Consider the following 17,093-nt stretch of genomic DNA (forward strand, 5'->3'; position numbering starts at 1 on the left):
ATCAATCAATCAATCATATTTATTGAGCGCTTACTATGTGCAGAGCACTGTACTAAGTGCTTGGGAAGTACAAATCGGCAACATATAGAGACAGTCCCTACCCAACACTGGGCTCACGTCCTTCAACCGGGCGGACGTCTATGCCCACTTCACAGACGCGGAAACCGAGGCGCGGGGAGACGAAGGGTCTCGGCCAGGGAAGGCCCGCGGTGAGGCCGGGACGGGGACTCGAGTCCCAGAGGCCTGCTCCGCCTCGTCCCGCTAGGCCCGGAGTCTTCCCGCTCCTCTCGCCGGGACCAACGTCCCGTCTCCGGAATTTCGGCGACGGAGGCGGCTCGTTGACTCACCGATACATTTCCCTTTGTGCACGGTGAGCTGGGAGGGGGAGCCCACGTTGAAATACAGGACTTCACCAGCGCCCGGAGAATCTTCGCCGCTACACACCGAATGTTGCCGGTCTCGCCTGAAGAGAATCGGGACAAAGATTTTTCTTTGATTCGGGAGGACAAACGCCGCCAGCCCCTTAACAGCCTGAAGGATCCACTCACTCGATCTATAAATCATTGATTGGTTGATATTTACTGAGCGCTTACTTGTGCGAAACGCCACACCCGATCCTTGGGACAATACGACAGAGTAGGTAGACATGATCCCTAGACATGATTTATTTATTTTACTTGTACATATCTATTCTATTCTATTTTATTTTGTTAGTATGTTTGGTTTTGTTCTCTGTCTCCCCCTTCTAGATTGTGAGCCCACTGTTGGGTAGGGACTGTCTCTATATGTTGCCAACTTGTACTTCCCAAGTGCTTAGTACAGTGCTCTGCACACAGTAAGCGCTCAATAAATACGATTGGTTGATTGATCCCTGACCATAATCAATCAATCAGTGGGATTTCTGCGCTTTCTACAGCAAGCCCCATGTGGGTACAGGGACTGTGTCCAACCTGATTAGGTTGTACCTAAGCAGCGTGGCTCAGTGGAAAGAGCCCGGGCTTTGGAGTCCGAGGTCATGGGTTCGAATCCCGGCTCTGCCACCTGTCTGCTTTGTGACCTTGGGCAAGTCATGTCACTTCTCTGAGCCTCAGTTCCCTCATCTGTAAAATGGGGATGAAGACTGTGAGCCCCATGTGGGACAACCTGATACCTTGTATCCCCCCAGCGCTTAGAACTGTGCTTTGCACATAGTAAGCGCTTAACAAATGCCATCATCATTATTATTATTACCTACCCCAGCGCCTAGAACAGTGCCTGACACACAGTGAGTGCTTAACAAATGCCATTATTATTATGAAGAGCTTGAAGAGTACGATACAACAGAGTTGGTGATGATGATGGCATTTATTAAGCGCTTACTATGTGCAAAGCACTGTTCTAAGCACTGGGGAGGTTACAAGGTCATCAGGTTGTCCCACGGGGGGCTCACAGTCTTCATCCCCATTTTACAGATGAGGTAACTGAGGCCCAGAGAAGTTAAGTGACTTGCCCAAGGTCACACAGCTGACAATTGGCGGAGCCGGGATTTGAACCCATGACCTCTGACTCCAAAGCCCAGGCTCTTTCCACTGAGCCACGCTGCTTCTCTTATACACGTTGGTATACACGTTCCCAGCACAGGAGGAGACGAAGAGCTTTCAGTGTAGAGTTCAGCTCTCTCAAATCCAGCTTAACTCCTCTGGGCCTCAGTTTTCCTATCTGTCAAATGGGGAAAAGACCCCCTGCTCTCCCTCTCACTTAGACTGTGACACCGGTGGGGTGCCAGGACGGCGCCCGATTATCCCTTAGGGTTTTCCAAGTTTACCCTGGGGAGTTCTGCTCTCCCCGGCCATCCAAGGAACACATACAAATAACATACACATAACAAATACTGGAAAAAAAACGTGTAGTGAGTAACAGGGGCACAGAGCGAGCAACCGAGGGAGCGACAGGGGGGTTGAACTGATTTTGGCTGGAGATGGAACTAGGCAGGGACCATCACCGTGGCTCAGTGGAAAGAGCACGGGCTTTGGAGTCAGAGGTCATGGGTTCGAATCCCGACTCCACCACATGTCTGCTGTGTGATCTTGGGCAAGTCACTTAACTTCTCTGGGCCTCAGTTACCTCATCTGTAAAATGGGGATTAAGACTGTTAGCCCCACGTGGGACAACCTGATCACCCTGTATCCTCCCCAGCGCTTAGAACAGTGCTTTGCACATAGTAAGCGCTTAATAAATGCCAATTATTATTATCATTATTATTATTATTATCACCGGTCTCCCACCAAGACAGTGGCTCCACGCCGGCTGCCGAGAGACCCCGGGGAGATAAAGCCCCCCATCTTACCTCCTTCCCTTCCCCACTGCACCTGTATATATATATATATGTTTGTACATATTTAGTACTCTATTTATTTTACTTGTACCTATCTATTCTATTTATTTTATTTTGTTAGTATGTTCGGTTTTGTTCTCTGTCTCCCCCTTTTAGACTGTGAGCCCACTGTTGGGTAGGGACCGTCTCTATATGTTGCCAACTTGGACTTCCCAAGCGCTTAGTCCAGTGCTCTGCACACAGTAAGCGCTCAATAAATACGATTGATGATGATGATGATAAAGCCGGAACATGGTTGGGCACCGCTCCCCAGAAGGAGGCCCTGAAGGGCCTCATTAATGTTCCTGTGATTTAATTAGCCTTTGCCAGTGGCTCCCAACAGGCCGCTCCGTCCGCTCCGGGGGGACCCTGCAGTCGCCTGGTGGGGTGTTGGGACCCAAAGGAGCCTCCGGGGCTCCATTTCCCGCCCAGCAAAGGCTCAGCCAATCAGGGGGTGGGGCACGCGGGGCTCTCCCTGCACCCCCTACCACCTAATAATAATAATGGCATTTATTAAGCGCTTACTACGTGCACAGCACTGTTCTAAGCGCTGGGGAGGTTACAAGGTGATCAGGTTGTCCCCCGGGGGGCTCACAGTCTTCATCCCCATTTTACAGATGAGGGGACTGAGGCCCAGAGAAGTGACTTGCCCAAAGTCACACAGCTGACAACCGGCGGAGCCAGGATTTGAACCCATGACCTCTGACTCCAAAGCCCGCGCTCTTTTCCACTGAGCCACGCTGCTTCTTCTAGCGATGATCAGCTGTGAGCTCGTTGCAGGCAGGGAATGCAACTGTTTATTGTTGTAATGTATTTTCCCAATCGCTCAGTACAGCGCTACGCACGGAGTCAGTGCTTAATAAATACAACTGAATCAATGACTCAGGCCAAGACAGCCCCCAAATGGACTCAGAGCTCAGTCGACCCCGAAGCCCCCGTCGTTTCTCCAGACAGATGCCGGGGAGACGGCAGCAGGAGCAGCGGGGCTTAGTGGAAAGGGCGCGGGCTTGGGAGTCAGAGGTTGCGAGTTCTAATCCCGGGTTTGCGACTTGTCAGCTCTGGGCAAGCCACTTCACTTCTCTGTGCCTCAGTTGCCTCGTCTGTAAAATGGGGATTAAGACTGTGAGCCCCACGTGGGGCAACCTGATCACCTTATACTTATCCCAGTGCTTAGAACAGTGCTTGGCACATAGTAAGTGCTTAACAAATACCATCATCATCATCATTCTGGAATTGATTAGTTTCTCTACTGAGTCAAAAAGTACTTCTTGAGGAGCAGCGCGGCTCAGTGGAAAGAGCCCGGGCGGCAAAGGCCCACGGTTCTAATCCCGGCTCCGCCTCTTGTCTGCTCTGTGACCTTCAGCAAGTCGCTTGGCTTCCCTGTGCCTCAGTTCCCTCATCTGCAAAATGGGGGTCCAATACCTGTTCTCCCTCCCACTTAGACTGCTGAGGGCTGCGTGGGACCTGATGTTCTTCTATCTACCCCAGCACTGCGTACAGTGCTTGGCACACAGTAAGCACTTAACAGATGCCACCATTATTATTATATTCTCCTCCCACCGCGTCATGGATGAAATCAAAAGGAATCATTGCGCCACGGATGAAATCCAAAAGAACCTTCTGTTCTCATTGCGTTTAATGTCCTTGTCTTTCACGTTGGCTTTATGGTCTTTTTTTCTTATTTTTCCCTGCATGTCTATCGCCATACTTGGAGTTGGGAGCCCCTTGAGGGCCAGTGACTGTCTCTAAATCTCACCCGGATATGTTTTTTCCCCAGCAACTAGTACGATGCTCTGCCCAAAGTGGATGCTCAATAAATACCACCACTATGGCTACTAGAATGGGCGGCTGGATGGTGTCGGCTTCCACAGGTGCACATCACCTGATGCTCCTCACGCTCGGGACGGCGGTGTTCACTGGCCACATCCGTCCCGGGGACAGAACCAAGAGCTTCGTCTCGGTTTTTGGAAGAGCTGATCTTGGATGGGAAGTTTCGAGAAATTGAACAGTGGGAGAGGGACCCCCGAACGGTACGTTTCTGTCCAGGGGCACCCTTAGGAAACGGCTGCTCGGTAGGATTTCCCAAACTAGCGTAAAGTTAGTAAAGGACCGCGTGATCTGCTCGCTTTGTAACCCAACCCGGAGTCTTGGTTATGTCAGCAGATCTCTAAATTCCCGAAGCAATAAACCAATGATCCGGATCCAGTCTGGGGAAGGGCAGGCCTGGGGACCACTGAGGGAATTCTCCTCTTGGGGCTGACAAGAGGGAGGGAACAGTCCCCTTTTCACATGACTGTACCTCAATCTTGTCTATCTTGCCGCTGACCTCTCGTCCACATCCTGCCTCTGGTCTGGAATGCCCTCCCTTCCCATATAATAATAATAGCATTTATTAAGCGCTTACTATGTGCAAAGCACTGTTCTAAGCCCTGGGGAGGTTACAAGGTGATCAGGTTGTCCCATGGAGGGCTCACAGTCAATCCCCATTTTCCAGATGAGGTAACTGAGGCCCAGAGAAGTTAAGCGACTCGCCCAAAGTCACACAGCTGACAAGTGGCGGAGCCGGGATTTTATTTTACTATTTATTTTATTTATTTATTCTATTTATGTTACTTGTGATGTGCATCTAGCTTTATTTCTATTTATTCTGATGACTTAACACCTGTCCACGTGTTTTGTTTTGTTGTCTGTCTCCCCCTTCTAGACTGTGAGCCCGTTGTTGGGTAGGGACCGTCTCTATATGTTGCCAACTTGTATTTCCCAAGTGCTTAGTACAGTGCTCTGCACACAGTAAGCGCTCAATAAATGATTGAGTGACTGAATGAATGAACCCATGACCTCTGACTCCAAAGCCCGGGCTCTTTCCACTGAGCCACGCAACTGCTCTTCCCCTCTTCAAAGCCTTATTGAAGGCACATCTTCACCAAGACGCCTCCCCGATGAAGCCCTCCTTTCCTCTTCTCCCACTCCCTTCTGCGTCACCCTGACTTGCTCCCTCCACTCATTCCCCTTCCCAGCTCCACAAGACTCATGTACATATCTGTAATTTATTTATATTGATGTCTGTCTTCCCCCACAGACTGTAAGCTCATTGAAGGCGGGGAAAGTGTCTGTTTATTATTATATCATCCTCTCCCAGGTGCTTAGTAAGGGGCTTAATAAATTCAATAAAAATGACTGACTGAGATACTGCTAGCAGCGTGGGGAACCCAGACGCAAGAGACGGACCGACTGGCTTCAGGGTGGATTTTCCAGGCCCCGGATGACGCCCATGTCCTGTTCCGTAAGCGGAAGCCGAAGCATCTCCCACCTCCCGGGCCCAAGGGGCCATGCCTTGCACAAACCTGGATCGCCCGGTGGAATTGGCCCGGTTTTTGACCTGTCCTCCCTGCTCCTTAGCTCCGCCATTCAGGCTCATTCCCGCTCTGGGCCCTGCTGGCTCTTTCCTGGTAGTGGGATCTTGGTGCGTGGAACTGGCCACTTCCAGACGCTCCTGTTGAAAAAACAGTCAGTCAATCGTATTTACTGAGCGCTAGGTGCAGAGCCCTATACTAAGTGCTTGGGAGAGTACCATATAACAGTATATATTACAAAGTAACAATATAATCGAATGAATAAATGAATATTACAGACACATTCCCTGCCCACAACGAGCTTACAGTCTGGAGGGGAAGACAGATATTAATATAAATAAATAGATTAAAGATATAGACAATAGTGCTGGGGGGCTGGGACGGGGGGGATGAAGGAAGCAAGTCAGGGCGACGCAGAAGGGAGAGGGAGAAGAGGAAGGGAGGTCTCAGTCAGGTAAGTCCTTTTGGAGGAGCTGTGCCTTCAGTACGGCTTAGGACAGTGCTCGGTACGCAGTAAGTGCTTAATAAATATTGATTGAAATTCCACTGGTTGACTGGGTGGCTCAGTTAATTAGTCAATTAATTTGACTGCAACCCTCCCATTCCAACCTCTTATCTAAGCTCAGAGATTCTGGCAAGGGGAGTAACCAAAGCGGGAAATTTTCACAGCCGGCTCTTAGATGTGTCCTAGTATTTGCAGGCTAAATGTTCATACACACACACGCATTACCTGCTTTGCCATTTCTTTCCTTTTTTTTTCTTCTCTTTTCTCCTCTTCCCTTCTCCGAATTTCATCAAGGATTTCCCGTTGCTGCAATCAATCAAACTCCCGTCACCGTCCCTGTTTCCCCAAGCCCGGAGACCGAACATCCACAAGAGCAGATCCGCGTGTGTATCTGATTTCTCTGGAGGAGGCCCTGCTTGAAATGGTGGTGACTTCACTGGCCACTGCGGGAGGTGACAAGGGGTGGTGTATCTCGGCCCTCCGCCGGCGGTGTGGACGGAAGCCCTAAGCTGCCGGGCTCACAGATTGAGCACGCAGCTCCAATCTGGGAAAGCTGTCCGAGCCTGACGGGCGGCAAAACCGCTCACCAAAACAATAGAGCTTGGAAGGGCGTCGAGGAACCTGGCACTTGCAGCTTCACACCAGGACGGGGATGGCCGGGAGCATTACCAGGGAGAGATGCTGCTCACGGGTGAGGGATGGGAGGGTCTCCTCTGTCCCCCGCGAAAGTGACCAAAGGGTCAGGCGGTCAGGGAAATTTTTCCACCTCCCTATTCCCCTCGCCGTCGAGTCTTGCCTCTGGTCCTCCCGGGATCTGTGGCTTCGGGCCTGAGGGTCATTTCCCTTTCCCACGTGGTTGTGGGCTCCCGACGGAGGGACTGGGCTGGGATTTTCTTGTTGTGATTACTACTCAAGCCTGGCTCAGGGCGAAGCACCCAGAAAGTGTTCGAGAATGAGGAAAACGTAATTATTACTATTATTGTGGTATTTGTTAAGTGCTTACTATGTTCCAAAGAACTGTTTTAAGCGCTGGGGTAGATATAATTTAGATAGATAATATATAGATCTATATTATATATAGATATAGATATATAATTTAATATATAGATTTAGACTGTGAGCCCATTGTTGGGTAGGGACTGTCTCTATATGTTGCCAACTTGTACTTCCCAAGCGCTTAGTACAGTGCTCTGCACACACTAAGTGCTCAATATGAAATATAATATATATATATATATATATATATATATATATATATATATATATATATATATATATAAAATTTGATATATAGATTTAGACTGTGAGCCCACTGTTGGGTAGGGACTGTCTCTATATGTTGCCAACTTGTACTTCCCAAGCGCTTAGTACAGTGCTCTGCACACACTAAGCGCTCAATACGATTGATTGATTGATTTATTGATTGATATAAGTTTGTCGGTTTGAACACAGTCCCCGTCCCACATGGGGCTCACAGTCTAGGTAGGAGGGAATAGGATTTAATCCCCAATTTACAGATGAAGAACTAGAGGCATGGAGAAGTTAAGTGCCTTGCCCAAGATCATCATCATCATCATCATCATCACCAATCGTATTTATTGAGCGCTTACTATGTGCAGAACACTGTACTAAGCGCTTGGGAAGTACAAATTGGCAACATATAGAGACAGTCCCTACCCAACAGTGGGCTCAAGATCACACAGCAGCCAAGTGGCAGAGCTGGGGTTAGAATTCAGGTCATCTGACTCCCAAGACCGTGCTTTTCCAATAATAGTAATAATGGCATTTATTAAAGAAGCACTATGTTCTAAACCCTCTTCTAAGCCCTGCGCTGGATATCAGATTCGCAGATGGGACCCAGTCCTTCTTCCCCTGGGGGCTCGCAGTCTGAGGGAGGGAGAGCAGGGATCCGATTCTCCCACTGACAGCGGAGGAAAGGAAGGCCCAGCGAGGTCAGGTGCTTTGCCTGAGGTCCCGCAGCGGGCGAGCCGCCCAAGAAATACCATAAACCACGACTACTTTGATACCTTGGTGGGGAAGAGATGCGCAGTGGAGAAGATGCCCGCGTGAAAGTCAGGGGCAGGGACCAGGAGATAGAGGCCTAGAGCTTCGGAGGTGGAGCAGGAAGAGGAATGTCTCTTACCCTCTGCTCTTCTTGCCGCTTGGCTTCCAGCATCCTCTGTTGCTCCTCCCAGGCCTGTCTCTCCTGCAGCCTTTGTTGATTCTTCAGCATCTCATCATGGAAAGACTTGGAAGGTGGCTTGTTGTGCTCGCTGAGGAACGACTGCACGTGATCGGCCAACTCAAATATCATCACCTGTGGGGCAGAGTGGGGTGGGGAGGCGGCGGGACGAGGGGTGTCGGCGGAAACGAGCCTCGCCGGCCGCCCCGGCTGGAGGACGGCCCGGCGGCGGAACAGGAGAGACACCTGATGACTGAGGTCAGGGGTCCCTTTGTTCTAAAAAAATCTCTTCACTGAGGCTACAGATAGAATAATAGCAGGGATATTTGTTAAGCGCTGATTATGCGCCAGGCTGGGGTGGACACAAGATAATCAAGTTGGACAGAGTCCTTGTCCCATCTGGGGCTCACAGTCTTAAACCCTATTTTACGGACGAGGGAACTGAGGTCCAGAGAAGTGAAGAAGTGAGTTGCCCAAGGTCTGCCAGGAGACAAGTGGGAGAGCTGGGATGGATAGTCAGGTCCTTCTGTCTATCAACTAGGCATCGCTGCTTCTCATATGAAAAGCAAACGCCTCCCTCCGCTTCCTGTCCTCTCTCTCTTTCCCGATCCACCCACTTGTAGATATAAACTTTGATCCATTGACTCATCAAGACCTAGAGGACACAGCTCTACCAATTCTACTGTGCTCTCCCAAGGGCTTGGGACAGTGCTCTGCATCCAATCATATTTATTGAGTGCTTACTGTGTGCAGAGCACTGTACTAAGTGCTTGGGAAGTACAAGTTGGCAACATTCATTCATTCATTAATTCAATCGTATTTACTGAGCGCTTACTGTGTGCAGAGCACTGTACTAAGCGCTTGGGAAGTACAAGTTGGCAACATATAGAGACGGTCCCTGCCCAACAGTGGGCTCACAGTCTAGAAGGGGGAGACAGAGAACAAAACAAAACCTATTAACAAAATGAAATAAATAGAATACGTACAAATAAAATAGAGTAATAAATATGTACAAACATATATACATATATATAGGTGCTGTGGGGAGGGGAAGGAGGTAAGGTGGGGGGGATGGGGAAGGGGAGGAGGGGGAGAGGAAGGAGGGGGCTCAGTCTGGGAAGGCCTCCTGGAGGAGGTGAGCTCTCAGTAGGGCCTTGAAGGGAGGAAGAGAGCTAGCTTGGCGGATGATCATCATCATCATCATCATCATCAATCGTATTTATTGAGCGCTTACTGTGTGCAGAGCACTGTACTAAGCGCTTGGGAAGTACAAGTTGGCAACACAGAGCCAGTCCCTACCCAACAGTGGGCTCACAGTCTAAAAGGGGGAGACAGAGAACAAAACCAAACATACTAACAAAATAAAATAGAATAGATATGTACAAGTAAAATAAATAAATAAATAAATAGAGTAATAAATATGTACAAACATCTATACATATATGCAGGTGCTGTGGGGAAGGGAAGGAGGTAAGATGGGGGGATGGAGAGGGGGACGAGGGGGAGAGGAAGGAAGCGGCTCAGTCTGGGAAGGCCTCCTGGAGGAGGTGAGCTCTCAGTAGGGCCTTGAAGGGAGGAAGAGAGCTAGCTTGGCGGATGGGCAGAGGGAGTGGGGGCATTCCAGGCCCGGGGGATGATGGGGGCCGGGGGCGATGGCGGGACAGGCAAGAACGAGGCACGGGGAGTAGATTAGCGGCAGAGGAGCGAAGGGTGCGGGCTGGGCTGGAGAAGGAGAGAAGGGAGGTGAGGTAGGAGGGGGCGAGGGGCTGGACAGCCTTAAAGCCGAGGGTGAGGAGTTTTTGCCTGATATATAGAGACAGTCCCTACCCAACAACGGGCTCACAGTCTAGAAGATGCTCACAGTAGATGCTCACTAAGTAGCATTTATTGTGAGCTCCTCAAAGGCGGGGAATCACGATTTCTCAACTCCACTGTCCTCTGCCGAGCACCTAATACAGAGCCCCAGGCATAGTAGGTGCTCAGTCTATCCTCCTGATAGATAGACTGGCCAAGCTGCTGGCACGGCTCTCTGAAGTCACTTTGTAGCTTTTCTCACTCAACTGCCGGGGGGGGGGGGGGGGGGGGGGGGGAACTCCACCAGGCATCTCTTCCGGGCCTGCCTCATTTCCTGTGGTGGCTGCCCTGTTCGGAGAAGAGCCCCTGGGGACCCAAAAAGCGGACCTGCAGTGTTTATGTCTCCTGAAGGTGAGATAAGAGCAGTAAAATTTAATGCTGGTCAAGCTAATCTTCAGGATTTCCTTTCGTGAAACACACCCAGGCAGGCGCGGGAAGCGGAATCCAACTGACAAATCCTCCCCACGATGACGTGACACAAGAGGCCTCAGAACTGCAGCTGTTGTCTTCCTTGCCCGAAAATAAGAGGTCATTCTGCAGGACCCGTTCTCCTGCTCCCGGGGAAGCCCTTTCTTACCCCATCCCCTAAGAGACACCCGAAATCCTCACTCTCCACCCCAAAAGTCTGGGCGGGGAGCCACAGTCACCGAAACACCAGTCACTTTCCGGCCTGGCTTGGGAGAGGAGCCGGCGGGGTGGAGTAAACAATTTGCCTTGCCCGCTTAGGAACGTCGATCCCAGGAGTTCAGAAATCCCCAGCCAGGACAGGGAAGTGGAGCCCCTTTCTCCTGCCCCCAGCGCGACTTGGCCAAGTCATTTCACTTCTCTGTGCCTCAGTTCCCTCATCTGTAAAATGGAGATTAAGACTGTGAGCCCCATGAGGGGAATGGAGCTGTGTCCAGCCTGATCATATATATACGTATATATGTTTGTACATATTTATTACTCTATTTATTTTACTTGTACATATCTATTCTATTTATTTTATTTTGTTAGTATGTTTGGTTTTGTTCTCTGTTTCCCCCTTTTAGACTGCGAGCCCACTGTTGGGTAGGGACTGTCTCTATATGTTGCCAATTTGTACTTCCCAAGCGCTTAGTACAGTGCTCTGCACATAGTAAGCGCACAATAAATACAGTTGATGATGATGATGATCAGCTCGGATCTACAACAGCGCTTAGGACAGAGGTTGACACATAGTCAGCACTTAAGAAACACCATCATTATCTACTCCCGGCTCCACCACTTATCTGCTGTGTGACCTTGGGCAAGTCGCTTCACTTCTCTGTGCCCCAGTTACCCCATCTACAAAATGGGAATTAAATCCGACTCCCTCCTGCTTAGACCGTGAGCCCCACGTGGGACAGGGACTGACCTGATTGGCTTGTATTCATCCTGGCACTTAGTACAGTGCCTGGCACAGTGTAAGCTCTCAACAAATACCTGTTATTAGCAACCCAAAGTTTTGAGAGCCTTGAATTCTGCAATGCCCGACTCACTTGGGCCAAGCTCAAAAACCTTTCCTACTTCAACATCGGGCTTCCCCGCCCCTCTGAACCGGTGTCCCCTAATTCCTGCCCATGCTCCGGCCCAAACGTGCTCTGGCTGAATGGACGCCCAACGAGGCTGATCTGAGGCGCCGTGATTTTCTGAATCGCCGCTTTTGTGCAGCTGGTGCAGTGTTGTGTCTCGCTGATTATTTTGGGAGACAGCTGTTCCTCAGCTGCTCTTCATACAGAGGCCCCTCAATCAATCAATCGTATTTATTGAGCGCTTACTGTGTGCTTGGCCATTATTATTATTACACAGCACTGTTCTAAGCACCCGGGGGGGATACAAGGTGATCATGTTGTCCCACTTGGGGCTCACAGTCTTCATCCCCATTTTACAGATGAGGTCACTGAGGCTCAGAGAAGCTAAGTGACTTGCCCCAGGTCACACAGCAGACATGTGGCAGAGGCGGGATTCGAACCCATGACCTCTGACTCCAAAGCCCGGGCTCTTTCCACTGAGCCACGCTGCTTCTGGACAGACGTCAAGCCCGCGAGGCAACTGAGAAGGTCCCCTTGGATGACGACGACCGCAATCTACCCCAAGGGGAACCCAGGCTTGGGGTTAAGATGGAGAGCCTTCCCCACTTCCAACCTCTCAGAAGGCACCACTCCGGCGTCCGCTTGTTGCAATGAAGAGCGCGAGGACACGCTCTTCACATCCCATGGCCCGCCCTGCTCGGTAGCGTGGAATAATAATAATAATAATAATAATAATAATAATAATAATAATAATGGCATTTGTTAAGCGCTTACTATGTGCAAAGCACCGTTCTAAGCGCTGGGGGGATACAAGGTGACCAGGTTGTCCCACGTGGGGCTCACAGTCATCATCCCCATTTTACAGGTGACGTAACTGAGACTCTGAGAAGTGACTTGCCCAAGGGCACACAGCAGACACGTGGCGGAGCCGGGATTCGAACCCACGACCTCCGATTCCAAAGCCCGGGCTCTGTCCACTGAGCCACGCTGGGGGTCACTGCCCAGCCGAGGCATGACGGAGAGGAGGAAGGTTCCTGAGGGGAAGCCCGCAGGAGCCTGAGGGTTCAGTGGCAAAAAGGTTGTTCCCAAACTCGCGGAGACAGATTCCAAGGGTTCTCCCGAAATGTTAAACTTCCCACCTCTCCACAGCGCTCCTTGGCCAGTTCTTCCAAGCTGGATTTTAGTGCATTGACGCTTTCATTGGAAAGACCCTTTGTGTTCTCCAGCTCGATTTCGGGGACCCTGGAGGAAAACAGGGAAGGAAAGATGGGGGTATAGGGCGTGCTCCGCGTAACAATAATAATAATTGCGATACTTAAGTGCTTACTATGTGCCAACCACTGTGGTAGACACAAGTAATCACGTCAGACACAGTCCCTGCCCAACAGGGGCTCTCGGTCTAAGGAGGAGGGAGAAGAGGGACTGAATCCCCATTTTACAGATGAGGAAACTGAGGGGAGGAGAAGTGAAGTGACTTGGCTAAGCTCACGCAGTAGACAAGTGGAAGAGTCGGGACTAGCGTAGAGAAGCAGCGTAGCTCAGTGGAAAGAGCCTGGGCTTTGGAGTCAGAGATCATGGGTTCAAATCCCGGCTCCACCACTCGTCAGCTGTGTGACTTTGGGCAAGTCACTTCACTTCTCTGGGCCTCAGTTACCTCATCTGTAAAATGGGGATAAAGACTGTGAGCTCCACATGGGACAGACAGCCTGATCACCTTGTAAATTCCCCAGCACTTAGAACAGTGCTCTGCACATAGTAAGTGCTTAATAAATGCCATTATTATTATTATTATTATCATCATTATTATTATTAGAACAGAGGTCCTCGGCCTCCCAGGCCTTCCCTCTTCACTTCCAACAGACCCCCACTCTCCCCACCTTCGAAGCCTTATTAAAATCACGTCTCCTCCGAGACCTTTCCCGTCCAAGCCCTCCTGGTGGTAAGAGCCCCAACTTGGGAGTCAGAGGACCTGGGTTCTAATTCTGGCTCCGCCACTTGTCTTTCTCTGTGCCTCGGTGACCTTACCTGTAAAATGGGGATAAGGACTGTGTGCTCCAGGTGGGACAGGGACTGTATCCAACCCAATTAGTTTATATCCACCCCAGCGCTTAGTATGGTAAAGGGAAGGAACCCTAGGTCAGAGGGAAGATGTGGACGAGGGGTCAACGGTGAGATAGACGAGATCCAAGTGCACTGAGGAGGTTGGAAGTAGAGGTTTCTATAATTATCAAGGGGTGATTAATGAAACATTAACAACGGCATGTTCTGCTCTATGTCGTCACACCATTCAGATTGTAATAATAATAATAATAAACAATATATAATTATATTATTAATGAAATAATATAATATAATAATAATATAATAATAATAATATAATAATAGTGCTTACTATGTGCAAAGCACTGTTCTCAGCGCTGGGGAGGTTACAAGGTGATCAGGTTGTCCCGCGGGGGGCTCACAGTCTTAATCCCCATTTTGCAGACGAGGGAACTGAAGCCCAGAGAAGTGAAGTGACTCGCCCAAAGTCACCCAGCTGACAACTGGCGGAGCCGGGATTTGAACCCGTGACCTCTGACTCCAAAGCCCGGGCTCTTTCCACTGAGCCACGTTGGTAGCAGAGAGGGGTGGGATTCACATTGCTTGTATCCACCCCAGAGCTCAGCACAGTGCCTGGCGCATGGTAAGCGCTTTAGCAAATTCCATAATTATTATTATTAAACTGTTCCTTGCAGTTTCTGTGGCTTAGGAGAAAGCCCCTTGACGACTGTTACTCACACATCGGGATAGTTCTGCGGACACTTGACCCTCAAGTCCACTTTCACGTAGATTTCGTGGTCGCCCGTCAGCCCTTGGGGACGGAGTACTAAATTGATTTCGGGAGGATCCTTGGCCTGGAAGTGAAAAACAGAAGGTTGTCTTAAAAGGCTACATTGTGAAAGAGACCGTGCTTTTTCATTCTCTAATAATTATAATATTTGCAGTACTTGCTAAGCGCTTGCTCTCTGTCAATCAGGGGTATTTACTGAGAGCTTACTGGGAGCACAGCGCTAGACAAAGAGAGAGAGAGAGAGAGAGAGAGAGAGCACAACACATGGAAGACATGTTCCATGTCCACAAGAAGCTCAAAGTTTAGAGCGGGGGAGACAGATAAAATAAATTATTCATTCATTCAATCGTATTTATTGACTGCTTGCCGTGTGCAGAGCACTGTACTAAGCGCTTGGGAAGTACAAGTTGGCAACACATAGAGACGGTCCCTACCCGACAGTGGGCTCACAGTCTAGAAGGGGGAGACAGAGAACAGAACAAAACAAATGGAATATGTACAAGTAAAATAAATAGAGTAATAAATGTGTAAAAACATAATCAATCAATCGTATTTATTGAGTGCTTACTGTGTGCAGAGGACTGTACTAAGCACTTGGGAAGGAAAAGTTGGCAACATATGGAGACAGTCCCTACCCACCAGTGGGCTCACAGTCTAGAAGGGGGAGACAGAGAACAAAACAAAACAAATAGAATATGTACAAGTAAAATAAATAGAGTAATAAATGCATAAAAACATAATCAATCAATCAATCATCAATCGTATTTATTGAGCGCTTACTGTACAGTGCAGAGCACTGTACTAAGCGCTTGGGAAGGACAAGTTGGCAACATATAGAGATGGTCCCTACCCGACAATGGGCTCACAGTCTAGAAGGGAGGAGACAGAGAACAAAACATGTTAACAAAATAAAATAAATAGGATATGTACAAATAAAATAAATAAGTAAATAGAGTAATAAATATGTACAAACATATATGCAGGCGCTGTGGGGAGGGGAAGGAGGAAATTAAATAATAATTAATAAGAAATAAATATAAATTATAAATTACAGAATAAATTTAATGCAAATAAGTGCTGTGGGGCAGAGGGTGGGGTGAGCATCAAGGGGGCCAAGCACTGTACTAAGTACTGGGGTAGACACGAGACAATCAGGTCGAACACAGTCATCATCATCATCATCATCAATCGTATTTATTGAGCGCTTACTATGTGCAGAGCACTGTACTAAGCGCTTGGGAAGTACAAATCGGCAACATACAGAGACAGTCCCTACCCAACAGCGGGCTCACAGTCTAAAAGGGGGTGGCAGAGAACAAAACCAAACATACTAACAAAATAAAATAAATAGAATAGATATGTACAAGTAATCAATCAATCAATCGTATTTATTGAGCGCTTACTATGTGCACAGCACTGTACTAAGCGCTTGGGAAGTACAAATTGGCAACATATAGAGACAGTCCCTACCCAACAGTGGGCTCACAGTCTAAAAGGGGGAGAAGAGAACAAAACCAAACATACTAACAAAATAAAATAAATAGGACAGATATGTACAAGTAAAATAAATAAATAGAGTAATAAATATGTACAAACATATATACATATATACACAGTCCCCGTCTCATGGGGCTCACCTTCTAAGCGGGAGAGAGAACAGGTACTGAACCCCCATTTTATGGGTCACCGAACTGAGGCTGAGATTTTCGGCCAATAGGTGTTTGCTCTTTATTTTTTATGGACTTTGTTAAGCGCTTACTATGCGCCAGGCAGTGTACTAATTGCTGGGGTAGATACAAGGTGGTCAAGTTGGATAGTAAGCAGCGTGGCTCAGTGGAAAGAGCCCGGGCTTTGGAGTCAGAGGTCAGGGGTTCAAATCCCGGCTCCGCCAATTGTCAGCTGTGTGCCTTTAGGCAAGTCACTTAACTTCTCTGTGCTTCAGTTACCTCATCTGTAAAATGGGGATTAGGACTGTGAGCCCCCCGTGGGACAACCTGTTCACCTTGTCACCTCCCCAGTGCTAAGAACAGTGCTCTGCACCTAGTAAGTGCTTAATAAATGCCATTATTATTATTATCTTTTAGACTGTGAGCCCACTGTTGGGTAGGGACTGTCTATGTTGCCAATTTGTACTTCCCAAGCGCTTAGCACAGTGCTCTGCACATAGTAAGCGCTCAATAAATACGATTGATGATGATGAAGTTGGATAGCCACTGTCCCACATGGGGCTCGCAGTCTTACCGCCCATTTTAGAGATGAAGGAACTGGGACGCAGAAAAGTAAAATGACTTGCCCAGGGTCACACTGCAGACAAGTGTTGGAGGCGGGATCAGGATCCGGTCTTTCGGACTCCCAGGCCTGTATTTGAGCCCACTGTTGGGTAGGGACCGTCTCTATATGTTGCCAACTTGTACTTCCCAAGCGCTTAGTACAGTGCTCTGCACACAGTAAGCGCTCAATAAATACGATTGATTGATTCTAGAG

General features: G+C 48.9%; 1 protein-coding gene across 1 annotated transcript in view; it reads right to left on the reverse strand.

The window, feature by feature from the left end:
* EIF2AK4 (eukaryotic translation initiation factor 2 alpha kinase 4) overlaps positions 1–17,093 on the reverse strand; it is a 56,668-nt gene that overhangs the window by 34,246 nt on the left and 5,329 nt on the right. The window contains exons 2-7 of the mRNA XM_038741091.1: positions 14,558–14,673; positions 12,919–13,021; positions 8,355–8,528; positions 6,437–6,517; positions 5,698–5,846; positions 348–463 (exon numbers count right to left, since the gene is read on the reverse strand). Of these exons, the coding sequence (XP_038597019.1) occupies positions 348–463; positions 5,698–5,846; positions 6,437–6,517; positions 8,355–8,528; positions 12,919–13,021; positions 14,558–14,673 (739 nt within the window). The remainder of the gene's footprint in view (positions 1–347; positions 464–5,697; positions 5,847–6,436; positions 6,518–8,354; positions 8,529–12,918; positions 13,022–14,557; positions 14,674–17,093) is intronic.

Source organism: Tachyglossus aculeatus (assembly GCF_015852505.1).
Source record: "Tachyglossus aculeatus isolate mTacAcu1 chromosome 12 unlocalized genomic scaffold, mTacAcu1.pri SUPER_6_unloc_1, whole genome shotgun sequence".
Taxonomy (NCBI): Eukaryota; Metazoa; Chordata; class Mammalia; order Monotremata; family Tachyglossidae; genus Tachyglossus; species Tachyglossus aculeatus.